Source organism: Heptranchias perlo, chromosome 8 (genome assembly GCF_035084215.1).
Source record: "Heptranchias perlo isolate sHepPer1 chromosome 8, sHepPer1.hap1, whole genome shotgun sequence".
Lineage (NCBI taxonomy): Eukaryota > Metazoa > Chordata > Chondrichthyes > Hexanchiformes > Hexanchidae > Heptranchias > Heptranchias perlo.
Genome location: NC_090332.1, coordinates 19,308,628 through 19,322,859, shown reverse-complemented (window position 1 = coordinate 19,322,859; position 14,232 = coordinate 19,308,628). Strand labels below are relative to the sequence as shown.

The window sequence follows — 14,232 nt, the reverse complement described above, 5'->3', positions numbered from 1 at the left end:
AAGGAGACTTGAATGATTGGGACTATTTCCACTGGAGCAGAGAAGGTCTAGAGATTTAAGCAGTTTTTTTTTAAATTGTTAAAAGGCAAGTACAGAAAGGCAATTTTGTCAGTCAGTAATGAAGGATTAGGAGAAACCTCAATGTAGAGAAAAATTGCAACGTGGAGTACTTTGCCACAAGAATGGTTGAAGCAGAGACCATTGGATCTTTTAAGGGAAGGATAAATATTTGAAGCAGACGAAGATGCAGGGGTATAAAGAAAATGAGTGGGATTGCTCTAGCAAGGAGCTGGCATGGACACAATGGGCTAAATGGCTTCTGTGCTGTAAACTTTGACTGTTCTACAGCTGCAAATCTAATCCACTTAGTATTTTCCTTTTCCTATCATCTATAATTTTTTCTAACCTACTGCACTCAAGCCCCTCCCTCAGTCAGGAAGGGTGTGAAGAGGGCAAAAGGTTCAAACCTGATACCACAGCTGGTTTAGCACAGGTCTACCTCAGCTAGTTACTAATTTGGTCTTACTGCCATCAGGTTGTGCAGAGCAAGGCTAGGCTTGGCCTGCCAGGATGTCATACCTGTATGCTGTTCAACAACCCATTCAGCACATTATACAATGGCAGGGGATGTACTAGTGAGCAGAAATTTCTTGTCCCTTACTAAAGCTTCCATGTGTATTTTCCAATCTCAAAACACAATAGGATTTACTTGTGTTGTTTATGCAGGAAAACCAGCCAATACAGTTCCACTGCAACTAGTTTGGTAATTTAATCTAAGTATATTAACAGCAAACAGTATATTGACAGTAAATTTGTCAAACAATTCTCTCCCATGCCTTACAAGAGGTGATGCTCAAGCAGCCAGCACTCAGGCCCTATCAATGCTGCTTGGCAGCACACGATGGAACCCTGGTAATGATCTTCCCTCCCCACAACAGAAGAATTATAATTGGCTTGGAATGATTCAAAGCTTTGTGGAGTACAAATTATGAACATGTCCTGATGGACAATGAAAGGGTATCCTTCCACACTATTGTTTTTGTTGGGGTGCAATGTTAGTTTCCTCCCCAAAAAGAAACTGCAGGCTGGTGGAACAGGACAGTTTCAAACACGTGTAGGTGACCCTGTTCTACCTCCCACAAGACAGTGTCAACTACTCAAAGGAAAACAGCACTATTGTGGCAGAAGTTTTTATTAGTTATATAGAGAGCAACAGAAATAAACCAGTAAGTCAACAAACACAGAAATCATAACCTAGGGGAACCTCTGAAATCCTAGTCCAAAAATTATGGCTACCAATGTTCACTAGCTGTAATTATCCACAAAGTTTCCTATACAGTACTAACCTATCATGTCTAATGAATTCCACATCATGTCCTTGATGGCACTTCTTAATGCAGTTTACACAGATTGCATTGCGGTCTGTTGTGTTGCAGGTGTGACACCTAGTGGTGATTAAAAAAACAATTGACATTAACAGTTAAGTCTCAATATAAGCCCTTTTCCACTTTATTAAGAAAAACAATTGTGCAAGGACCATGAAATTTACCTGTAAAAATCATGCATTGGGTAGCTGGTGTAACTCGATATCTTGTACAGGCATTGGCCCCTACTAACAGCCTTTTCAATAGCGTCTTGATTGTTCATTATTTTGTTGTCTTAAAGGAAGAAAAAAAAGCGCCGTCATGTTTATATGACAGATGCAGTGACTAAAGTAGAATTTTACCAAGTGGATATATTAGTTCTTCCCCTCCCACCCTACTCAGACATCTTACCTACGACAGGTTTTCTCTAACTACATAGACTGCAGGAAGATATAAATGGACTGGTCAGGTGGGCAAAAAAGTGGCAAATGGAATTCAATCCAGAGAAGTGTGAGGTAATGCATTTGGGGAAGGCAAACAAGGCAAGGGAATACACAATAAATGGGAGGATACTGAGAGGTGTAGAGGAACAAAGGGACCTTGGAATGCATGTCCACAGATCCCTGAAAGTAGGACAGTTAGATAAGATGGTTAAAAAGGCATACGGGATACTTCCCTTTATTAGTCGAGGCACAGAATATAAGAACAGGGAGGACATGTTAGAACCGTATAACACACTAGTTAGGCCACATAGGAACATGAGTAGGCCATTCAGCCCCTCATGCCTGCTCCGCCATTTGATAAGATCTTGGCTGATCTGTGATCTAACTCCATATACCCGCCTTTGGCCCATAATCGTTAACACCTTTGGTTGCCAAAAAGCGTTCTCACATTTAAATTTAGCAATTGAGCTAGAATCAATTGCTGTTTGCAGAAGAGAGTTCCAAACTTCTACCACCCTTTGTGTGTAGAAATGTTTTCTAATCTCGCTCCTGAAAGGTCTGGCTCTAATTTTTAGACTGCCCCCTACTCCTAGAATCCCCAAACAGCAGAGATAGTTTCTCTCTGTCCACCCGATCTGTTCCCCTTAATATCTTATAAACTTCGATCAGATCACCCCTTAACCTTTGAAACTCTAGAGAATACAACCCCAGTTTGTGTAATCTTTCCTCGTAACTTAACCCTTGAAGTCCGGGTATCATTTTAGGAAAACCTACGCTGCACTCCCTCCAAGGCCAATATGTCCTTCCGAAGGTGCGGTGCCCAGAACTGCTCACAGTAGTCCAGGTGTGGTTTAACCAGGGTTTTGTATAGCTGCAGCATAACTTCTGCCCCCTTGTACTCTAGTCCTCTAGATATAAGGGCCAGCATTCCATTAGCCTTATTGATTATTTTCTGCACCTGTTCATGACACTTCAATGATCTATGTACCTGAACCCCTAGGTCCCTTTGGACATCCACTGTTTTTAAACTTTTTACCATTTAGAAAGTACTGTGTTCTATCCTTTTTTGATCCAAAGTGGATGACCTCACATTTGCCACAGTTTTGCCCATTCACCTAATCTATCAACATCGCTTTGTAATTTTATGTTTTCATCTACACTGCTTACAATGCCACCAATCTTTGTGTCATCGGCAAACTTAGATATGAGACTTTCTATGCCTTCATCTAAGTCGTTAATAAATAGTGTGAATAACTGAGGCCCCAAGACACATCCCTGCGGGACTCCACTAGTCACATCCTGCCAATGAGTACCTACTCATTATCCCTACTCTGTCGCCTTTCGCTCAGCCAACTTCCTAACCAAGTCCGTACTTTTCCCTCGATTCCATGGTCTTCTATCTTAGCTAACAGTCTCTTATGTGGGACCTTATCAAATGCCTTCTGGAAGTCCATATAAATAACATCCATTGACATTCCCCTGTCCACTACTTTAGTCACTTCTTCAAAAAAATCAGCTTGAGTACTGCGTACAGTTCTGGTCACCACATTACAGGAAAGATGGGATTGCACTAGAAAGGATACAGAGGAGATTTACCAGGACTGGAGAATTTTAGCTCTGAGAAAAAATTGTATTAGGCTGGGGTTGTTTTCTTTGGAACAAAGGAGGCTGAGGGGAGATTTAATTGAGGTATTTAAAATTATGACAGGACTAGATAGAGTGGATAGGGAGGACCTATTTCCCTTAGCAGAGGGGTCAGTGACCGGGGGTATAGATTTAAATTGGTAGAAAGATTAGACAGGAGCCGAGGAGAAATTTTTTCACCCAGAGGGTGGTGGGGGTCTGGCACTCACTGCCTGAAAGGGTGGTAGAGGCAGAAACCCTCAACTCATTTAAAAAGTACTTGGATGTGCACTTGAAGTGCCATAAGCTACAGACTAAGTGCTGGAAAGTGGGATTAAGCTGGATAGCTTTTTCAGCCTGCACGATACGATGGGCTGAATGGCCTCCTTCTATGATACTAACATCAACTTAGAATCATCTAATTTTATTGCACAAGAGGCCATGATTCACTGCCTGCACCAGCTCTCACTTCCTTGCCCCTTTCCCCAATCGTTTTTAATTCTTTTTAAAAATACTTATCCACCACTGTTTCTAGTAGGGCATTCCATGGTTTAACAACCCTTTGCCCTAACCTCTGCCCTGGTTCTTTTAATGATTTTAATTTGAAACCCTCCATCTACTGCCCACTGACCAGTGGAAATAGTTCTTTCCCCCCCCCCCAATTATGTTCATCAAAACTTCTCAATTTTGAACCTAAACTCAGTCTTGTTGCTGATCTCAGTGCTGAAGTATGGCTGAAATCTGACATATGCTTAGTTGGCTGTAGCAATGTAATCAGGCACTAGAGTTGGGAAATTAAGCCATTTGTCTAAAATCAGAGTGAAATCCAACTAAAAAGCACTTACTGAGACTCATTCCTAAAACAATGGAGCAAGCATTTGACAATTGCAAACTCCCTCATGAAGCACTTAATTAGTCTCACACCTTTTCATGAATTCAAAGCTTTCACTATGTGTATTTACCGGCACTGGATTTAGATGGCCCACAAACAGTAATAGCACTTCCAAAGTGAATTATTTTTATTTGTAAACAATTTTACAACACCAAGTTATAGTCCAACAAATTTATTTTAAATTCCACAAGCTTTCGGAGGCTTCCTCCTTCCTCAGGTGAACGGTATGGAGAACACCGTTCACCTGAGGAAGGAGGAAGCCTCCGAAAGCTTGTGGAATTTAAAATAAATTTGTTGGACTATAACTTGGTGTTGTAAAATTGTTTACAATTGTCAACCCCAGTCCATCACCGGCATCTCCACATCACAATTATTTTTATAGAGGACATACAAATTTATTTTATGGGCGTCCCCACACACCACAAACATTGCCATTTCTGGTATATTCCATTTTGAAAAGATTACCATGCGAGATGAAAGTGCCATTTACCTAGTTTGTTAGATGATTTTTTTAAGGGACGATTTTAATTCCTATGGGCTCTGTTTACAACCACAAAATTAGATGTCCCAAAGGGTCTCCTCATGTTCATTTTCAGAGTCATTGAAGCCACACAGTTTATAGATGGCAAATGCATGCCCATTTCCAAACACAGCCTAATGTTTGATGACAGGAACTAATCAAAACTTAGTGACCGAAAGTAGTTTGATGAATTGAATTATTGAAATAGTCAGATTCGTATATTTATTATATTCTGTTTAGTCTTGACTTTATTTATGCAAATATAGAGGGAGTTATCAATTCCAGCGAATGACTCCGTATCGATTCGGAGCAGAAAACTGCTATAGACTTATTAATAACCCAAAGTTGAGTGATTAGAGTTTATGGATAATAGCTTAATTCACACTTCTATGCGACCAACAGAATCCCTATTCAAAGGAAGTCATGTCATGTTTAGACATTTGCCTACATAAGTCACTAAACTCATTTAAGATCATTTATTAGAATTGACACTTCAAAATGTTGTAACATGCTGGTATGTATGAGCACTCGTGCAAAATGTTATAACATGTTGGTATGTACAAGTACTAGTGCTCCATTGTTCACATGCGATACCCCATATAATTACTCAGTGGTAGCTTCATAAGGATCCCACTCGATGACCTGAAACCTGTGTTGAGATAGAGCTGTGGACAGCCTACCAAATCAGTCTCTGCAGGCCACCTTAGTTTGCTTTACTTACTTCGATCTACATACATCTCAGCAGATGTTTTCCAATGCTTTTTAACAAAGCTCCACCTGGAAGTGAGAAAACAAATCCTGAAATTCCGATGGACTAAGGTCAATCTACAAGAATCAGGATCGACTGTCTTCCAGCAAGGTTTTCAGGGAGAATGCGAAAAATACAAGCATTATATAAATACATCAAAACATGTGTAGGGTTGGATTGATAACAGTATATTCTTTATCCTCCTCTGCCTCATCCAATTGATCCAATAGGATCTTTTACCTCCAATTCTGTATAAGCTAAGGATAGGATATTTGCCTTACTAACACCCAAGCTGGAATTTCAATTTCCTCTCCTGCTGTCACTAAGAATTGGATAATCTCTGCAGTAGTCAATTCGAAGTCTTCCCACACAGGATTCCTAATCTAGCTTACTACCTAAGGAAATTCAATCTGTAGTGCTGCAATTTGGTGGAAGAACCTAGAGAACGTTGATGTATGACAACGGCAACTGGAGTGTCAGCACTTCTCAGCCAAAGAATTCAGCCATAGCCTTTAAGATCACAGAAGAGGGCATGCACACACAAGATAATGTAAGTTACTAAACAGAACCGTGCAAACACAGATCAACTTTTCTTAAAGTTGACTACCCAAAGAACACCAACTGTCAACAGGTGATAAATGAAGGCGGGAATTTAACACAAGTACACCAAAGGCTGGGGTCACTTAGCTTGAGGCGACGACAAAAAAAATCTAAAGAGAACAATATCCACAATTTACCATTTGAATGGGCACCTCATTATCTGTATGTGGAGGATCAATGAATCAATAACTTCAATTTTAGCAAGAACCTTAAACTTAACTTCAACAGCTGCAGATTGGATTGGATGAGCCAAAGATTTAAACATCTCAATTTTACTTGTATGGACAGCCTTTTTTTGGGAAGGAGTATTACTGTATTTTTGGTGATACTCTTCAAATACAAGGCCTCAGAAAGTACTGTCTTTAGAATTCAATTATGCTACAGGACAATGCCATTCTTTTTCTAGTAATATGCCAGAAAGCCACTGTGCAAAGGCCCCATAAACAGTGGGTGTACTTCAGCTACCACGCATTATTTGAGTGGACCTTCACATCTTTCCCAAGATGGATGTCAATCCCAGCAATTTAAACCAATTAAAATGTTGAGTAATAGCTGGAATCCTAAACAGTACTGTGCTTCTTGGTCGTGTTGAACCACTGATCAGCATCCAGGATCAGGAACAATGTTGATCTCTAACTAAAATAATGCCCATTAGTCAAAGACAGATCAGCCAGATGCAGGTGGGTCTTTTCCAACCAGAACCAAACATGGCAGACTTCTAGCATGCTATTACTTTCAGTAGGAATGTGGGGACATTTGCTCATTTTTGAACAATTTAAGACTTATTTTGATTAAAAGTCCTTTTTTCCCCCAATCACTGTCACATTTAAGAATTTTTCTTTTAAACTTCAAGTTGGTAGAATACACTTTGAATTAATCAGCAGGGTATTAAGTTGATGTTCACATTTACACTGGCAGAAATTTCCCTTATATGCTCATTACCAAAATAAATCTAGATTCATGAGGAAGTCAAATATATTTGGTGTAAATTTGATAGTGTAACATGATAAATCAAACAATTTCAGGATTCTTATTTTTAATAGGCAATCACAATAAAAGCAGCCATCAAAAAATTACTGCAAATACAAGAATGCATTTTCATTTCACTTACGGATGCATTTTTGAAACAGTAAGTCGTCTGAAGAGAGTTAAAAATAACAATTGGAGTAAAATCAAGTTGCATGTCAGATTTTCTTTGAAGGTTATGCAGGGCTGTGCACGTCCTACTACAAAAGTTCCTAAATTGGGAAATAATAAAATCTTATTGGGGGGGGGGGGGGGGGATGTCAACTGGATGTCTGACATGTAGAAACCCATCAATCATGTTTAAGAGTCTTCAAATCAAACTGAGAAACCTACAACTACCCCATTTGCCCAGGGAGAGACACTTCCCCTTCCCCCTCCCCCCCCCCCCCCATAGAGATACGTCACCTATCCCAGTCTAGAGTGCACATGTGCAGGTTGGCAGAGCCAAGGTTTAGGGACCCCCAAATATGCACTAAGCTTTACCAACAGAGAGCACTGGTAAGGTTTTTTTTTTAATATTTGTTCTTAAGATGTGGGTGACACTGGCAAGGACACATTTATTGCCTGTCCCTAGCTGCCTTCAGAAAGGTGGTAAGTTGCCTTCTTGAAGTGACTATTTGTACAACTGAATGGCTTATTAGACCAATTCAGAGGCCATTATGAGTCAACTACATAGTGTGAGACTGGAGTCACATGTAGGTCAGATCGGGTAGGGGTGGCAGGTTGCCTTCAGATTTACTATTTCACAGTGTAGCAACTTTCAATGCAGAGGGATGTACAGGGGTTGCTAGTCAAAGACCATTAGCACTATGCTACCATTCCTGTAGTTTGTCCACTTATGACCACCATACCCATTGGGACATTTGTTAACCCTGAAACCAATTAAAAGATTTCCAGCCGCCATGGCCAGTCTACCCTCTCTCGGTCCTATTAGTGAACCAGGCTACTTGGTCAATCATTAACAGTGCCCTGGAGTACTGCAGGCCTGCCTGGTTTACATATCCTGAGTTGCCCCAGCAAGTCTCTGATATCCGCAAAGAATCTTCAAAATTGTCATTACTAATGCATAGACATCCTGGATGAGCTTTTTTTTTTTCTTTCTCTTCCACTTTTATGACAACGTTGACTCTTGTTCGGATACAGCTTCACAATTGTCAGCAGATCTCTAGCAGCTTGCCCAAACAGCCAATCATGTGACCTTAACCAGTGAATGTCAACAAGCACCTTGACTGTGGAGGCATCATAGCTGATCACAGCCCTATCCTCAACTAAAGGGCATGTATACTTACTTGCCAGCGCCTCCTAATTGTTCTTCACCACCCCACCTCACCTCTCTCCAGCCCAGGGGCACTAAGGCCAAATGTAGCATCCTTATTGCTGTTCTAGCTGAGATCAGGTAACTCAGCACAGGCTGGAAATCAAACCTAGCTTCTTCTGGTATGTATGCTTAAGTCCTACAATGTGTAGCACCTTTATCCACTAGGTAGGAAAGTCCAAATTGTCTCCACGTGAAACCTCCCCTCTGCCAAAATCCTAGGCCAAATTGTTCTTCCCTATATAATTAATTGCCCTGTTTGAATTTTGTAGGTCTGGACCTTTGGCAAAGGTTATTCTAAATGCTGTTGCCTCATTAGTGGGCATATCTGAAAGCAGAACACCCACTTGCGTGGTCAGCAATCTGATATGTAAATTATTTGCAACCCCTCCCCACCATGGTACACACCTATATGACACGAGACAAAAATGTTGGACACCTGTGCACTACACTACTGCAAGCCTGTATTCTATGATTCTGTAAGCAGTCAAATTCAGTTGTACTCAACATAATACAGTACCAACACACTGCACAATGAAACCAGTAACTTGAGTGATGACCAATAGTGCTCCACACTCCTGTCAGGCAATGGAAAATGCAGTAGTTGAGGCTGCAGTCAATTTTGAAATGTTTGTGCATTCTGCTGTTATATGACCTAAATGCAGCACTGAATAGCTCTACTATTCCATACAGTACCAGCAGTTTTAAATATATTGAACACATTGGATAAAATTGCAAACATTTACACTTTAAGATACCGCCATGCTTGAAGTGGAACTGTGTTGTAACATAATCCTAAGTATCAGAAAGGATCATACAGTGTCTCTCAGTCATGTGCTTTATGCTTCAAAGACAAACCAGAGGCAGCCTGTGGTCAATTAAGTTGTGCAGACATGCCTTAACTGCCATAAAGAAATTTCAGTGAAGTGACATTGTGAACAGGGGTCAGCAGGCTATGGGATACTCTGTTCAGGTTATAGAGTGGAACTTCACAAAGTCACTGCAGGGGCAACTCTACATAAGGGGTCTGTTCGCAGGCTGCCTTTAACCAGTTGCTGTAGATGATAAAACAAGGGATAAAGAATGGCAAACAGTAAATGTATAGATATCTCCCTGTGCAACATTCAGGATCAATGCTGGGGCAATAGTGGTTTAGACTGTATGTAAATGATTTGGAGCTAGGAACAGAAAAAGTTAAGTTTGCAGATGGTACCAAATTTGGGGGTATTCAAACTATAGGTACAGACAAATCACGTACAAAGGGATCTGGCTAGGATGGAAAGGTGAGCAGCATTTAATGTGGACAAATGAAACAGAATGAGGCTAGGGAAGTAAAATAAACAGTGGGAAAATAAACTAAATGGATTTAGACTACAGGATATAACACAGGAGAAAGATTGGGTGAGTGGGTATGAAAACAACAGTACGTCAGTAGTATGGAATACTAACTGGATCTTGGATCAGATAGCCAGAGGGATACAGCACAAAACCAAGGTGGTGATAGAGTTTCTACAAGGCCCTGGTACAGTCACAATTAGAGTGCTGTGTACAATTCTGGTTGCCATACTACAGCAATGATATCCACATATTGGAGGTAGTGAAGAAAAGAGCAACTAAACTCTTAACTAGTTCAAGTCATTTGAACTATGAGGAGACGTTAAAGAGCCTGGGATTGTTTACCCTGGAGAAGAGTGGTTCAGGCAAGATATTAAAATATTGAAGATTCTGAAGGGAATGGTGCATCAACAGTTTAGCTACTTTATACAGAGGATGATGTGGAATGGACTGTGCAGAAAGGCAGATAGCGTGGCTTTTGGGAGTGGCCAATTGAGGGGTATTCATGTTTAGGACCAGCCAGCAGGACTGCATACTCTCCTCCAGTCGTGTACTTACAAATGCAAGTCTTTCTTTTCCTCTGTTTCTACAATTTTCCAATATGGAAAGTCAGATTTGGATAATAAATATCTACAATACCATTTTACCATTAGTAAGAAATATGAAACTTTTTCCACTAGTAAACTTTAATGATGAAATGTTTTTATACCTTTCATTGAAACATTCACACCAGATGCCAGAAACAGCCCTCCAAACCGGTTGTTGAATATCTGATTGTTTTCTAGAGTGGCTGTCGCATGATTTGTTATCTCAATGCCTGTGAAAGAAGGACAATGATTATACAGCTCGCACTGTAAAATAAAAAACTACCGTGGACCTTTAGGCTCCCACTTAAACAAGTTCAGTACCTATATAGATACATTAATTCAGTTAGGATTTTAAAACATTTTTGGCAAAACTCCACTGCCATTAACGCTGCAGAAGTGAGATTTGCGCCCACCAGTGGGCTTTGACCCTGACCCCATCAGAGTATCCGAGGTCAGGTAACTAAAATAAATCAGGTGTCCAAGCTAGTATGGGTGTATCCTGAGTAACCACTTGTGGTGGTGGTGGTGGAAGGGAACAAAGAGTAGTAAGATACAGCACTCAAAAGCCACTTGGGGAGAAGCTGGTGTGACCAGCTGAAAATGACAACCATGGAAATCAGTGCCCTTTATAAAAAAGGGTCAATTTCACAGTTGCTGCCTGCAGCCTTCTGGCATGTTCTGGGCCTGAGCTCCTGTATCCATTGACCTGGATACCTGCATCCAAGTCACTCTGCGGTAAGGAGGTGGAAGCAGTGGACATTCCAACCAATGTGCTGGCCTCCTTGACATTAGGTGCCAATGGAACATCTGCCAGCCCCTGCCTCTCGGTGGGAATTGCTGTACATCACTCTTCTGGGCAGAGACCCAGCGTTTCCAGGTCCTGCCCGATTTTCTGCAACAATCAGCCTTCTCCCACCATTTTACACGAGAACCCGCTTAACGACCCCCAACAAATTCAGGGCCATATATTCAATAAAACAATTTTTCATTACTGAAACTCAAGGCTGCAAAACAAACTGTGATTAGCATATATATTTTTTTTTTAATGGAATTTTAATGTAACTTAATTCATCCCACGGGTATCTTTTAAATGTGAGGAATTCAATCCTCAATGCAACTTGTCCTGGATCCAACTGAATGACAGGTGTGCTATGGTATCTATTACTGTACCACACACTGCCAAGGAAACTGGATGATAATGTGAACGTGGTTACGCAGAAGCTGTTTGCTCAGAGTATCAATAAAATGGCAATCCTGCTGGAATAACTCCAATTTTTAAAAAAGATCTCTCGCTAAAAGCAGGACTATAGTTTGTCGAGTCCCAAATCAGTAAAATGTAAACTACAGCCACTTTGGGTCATTTCTCATGCTGACTGATACAGATGCTTGTTAACATGAATCATCATTTGCTCGTCAACCCAAATCCCTGCTTGTCCTGCGGAGTATTCTCATTTCTATATTTAAAAAATCCTCAAGAGCACCAAGGTAATCAGAAGCAATGCATACAAGCTAACTTTTGATTTGAGACCAAAATGTCAGAAGTTTACCTGGATTGAGTCCATAACTTCACTTCCACTTTTAGATTTTTGGCACTTGGTTATCTTACAATTTAAACATTTATGGAAAAAGGTATGGAATAGATAGTTTATTAATGAGAAACTACATAAAAGATAAAAGAAAGAGAAATTGGAAAAAGATAATAGGTGGAAGACAGGGCAAGCAGAAATATTTAAAATTTGTAATTAAAGTGTTTATTTTATTTAAGTAGGCTAATTACAGTAAAATTATTCCTGATATTTTTGAGTTTCCTTATTACAGTAATATTAAGGTTTGTTTCAGCATCACAAGTACTTTCCACTTAGACCACTCTTTTAGCAGTCAGCTATAGACAATAGCATTACAAGAAGCATGGGATCACAAATCCAATCCATCATCTCGAAGATAATGTGTGGCAGCTCAAAAAGGGGAGAAAGAAATTCAATATAAACTCTGCATTCAGCAGAGGCCAAACATCATGATTTTATCACAATCACAGTCTTTGTACAAGAATCCACTTATATTGATAATAGTGTTGCCTTTTCCTCCCTTCAAGGCTAAATGCTGATTTGTAATCAAATACATTCGGTCACATTACACAATGTCACAACAATTAGGAGAATTAAATTGTTCCTAAAGTCTTACTTTCACAAAGCTTTTGATTAAAAATTACAGACCTGCTGCAAAACCATCAAATATTCTGTTCTTCCTCAACACTGGATGGCTGTTGGTGCTAATAAGGACACCAGCTTGGGCATTCCGGAAGATATCATTTTCTTCAAGGAGTCCTATAAGTGTGAAAAAGAGAAAGCTATACAATATATTACAATGTAAAAAAAAATTCATGCAATCAGCAACGATCCCTGTAACAATTTGGCAATAAACAAACCCTTCTATGAATCCTTGAGTTCTCTTTTCAAACATGCAATACAAGGGGGAAAAAAAAGGATTCTTTACACAGGAAGAAAAAAGCCTGGTCGTGATTTTAAAAGGAAAGAATCACAATTGGAAGTGTTTTCCCAATGTAAAGTACTCCCCCATAATCGCCACTTGAAAAGATTGCAAAATATATACCTCCTTCTCTTGGAGACTTTTACATTGATGCAGGTTGAAAAGCTGTTCAATTTATGTATTTTAGTTCTTGTTAGGACAGGAGAAGGGGAGACAGGAAGGCATTTGGGTAAGGCAGACCAGTGTTTAATAGTGGAGATGGGAAGATGAGATTGATGGTCTGGTGTTCTGCTTGATTACACTGGGAAATCAGGCAGTATTTATACAGCTCTTTCCTTCAGGAAGTTAAATAGGTAGGACAGAATCCATGATATGATAAATGTGCACAAAGTAGACAGTGCACAGGAGGGGCTGCCATGATAGGCTAAAATGGCCCCTCTCATTCGATGCTTCTTGTTTTGAGTTTAGTTTGTAGTTTTCAGTTCTAAGCCAAAACTTTTCATTCTGTGGACTAATCCTACTCATTTGTATTAACTTCAGGAAAGCCTTCCCATCACACTCAAATTGGTATCTGCCCCATAATGCACAATAAAAGTCCATGTGAATTCTACACCTGTTTCAGATCAGAGGTGTGAAGAGTAGCTTATACAGTTAACAAGGATCCCATCTATTATTTAAAGTTAGAAAAGTAGATTTGATTTACAAAGACAAATCTCCTCCACCCGCGGCCCCCCCCCACCCCCGAAAAGTAAATTCATTGCAACAGAATCTGCAAAAAATTAAGACAGATGAGCGACCCACAAAAACATTGAGCTTTACTCTATGATGTCTACTACTGTTTAACAGAGCAAAAATAAGTTACAAACTCCCCCATCTCAACTAGTAACAAGCAGGCAGTTAGTTAGAAGGTAGGTTAAAAATCATTTTGTTCCAGCTACAGAATGTTTGCTAGCTATCCATCTTCAGTTCATTAATTCAAGTTTCTGATCAAAAATCTTCCTTTAAAAACACAAGGCAATTACATAAATGCCACAATTATCTAGAAGCTGCTACTTTGGTACTGTACTGAATTTGTAAACTCAAAGGGGCTGTTTATAAGCAATTCAGCCCATCAAAAACCTACTCCTTCCACAAAGCACACATAACCCATCATGGACTCTACTTGTTTCATCTCCTGAGGAAAGATTCTAAACGATTTCTCAACCCCCCCCACTCCCACCAAAGTTAAATCAAGCAAAAATCCAGAATCTAATCTTACATCCATCTTTATAAATGACTTGGAGCCAGGGGTC

At 40.0% G+C, this 14,232-nt stretch overlaps 1 protein-coding gene across 16 annotated transcripts in view; it reads right to left on the bottom strand.

Annotated features, from left to right (window-relative positions):
- The window catches only part of fbxo11b (F-box protein 11b), a 193,699-nt gene that overhangs the window by 1,966 nt on the left and 177,501 nt on the right, over nucleotides 1-14,232 (bottom strand). For all 16 annotated transcript variants that reach the window (XM_067988748.1, XM_067988745.1, XM_067988746.1 and 13 more), the window contains 4 exons: nucleotides 12,667-12,777; nucleotides 10,576-10,683; nucleotides 1,550-1,658; nucleotides 1,347-1,445 (listed from right to left, as the gene is read on the bottom strand). In XM_067988748.1, coding sequence (XP_067844849.1) covers nucleotides 1,347-1,445; nucleotides 1,550-1,658; nucleotides 10,576-10,683; nucleotides 12,667-12,777 — 427 coding nt within the window. The remainder of the gene's footprint in view (nucleotides 1-1,346; nucleotides 1,446-1,549; nucleotides 1,659-10,575; nucleotides 10,684-12,666; nucleotides 12,778-14,232) is intronic.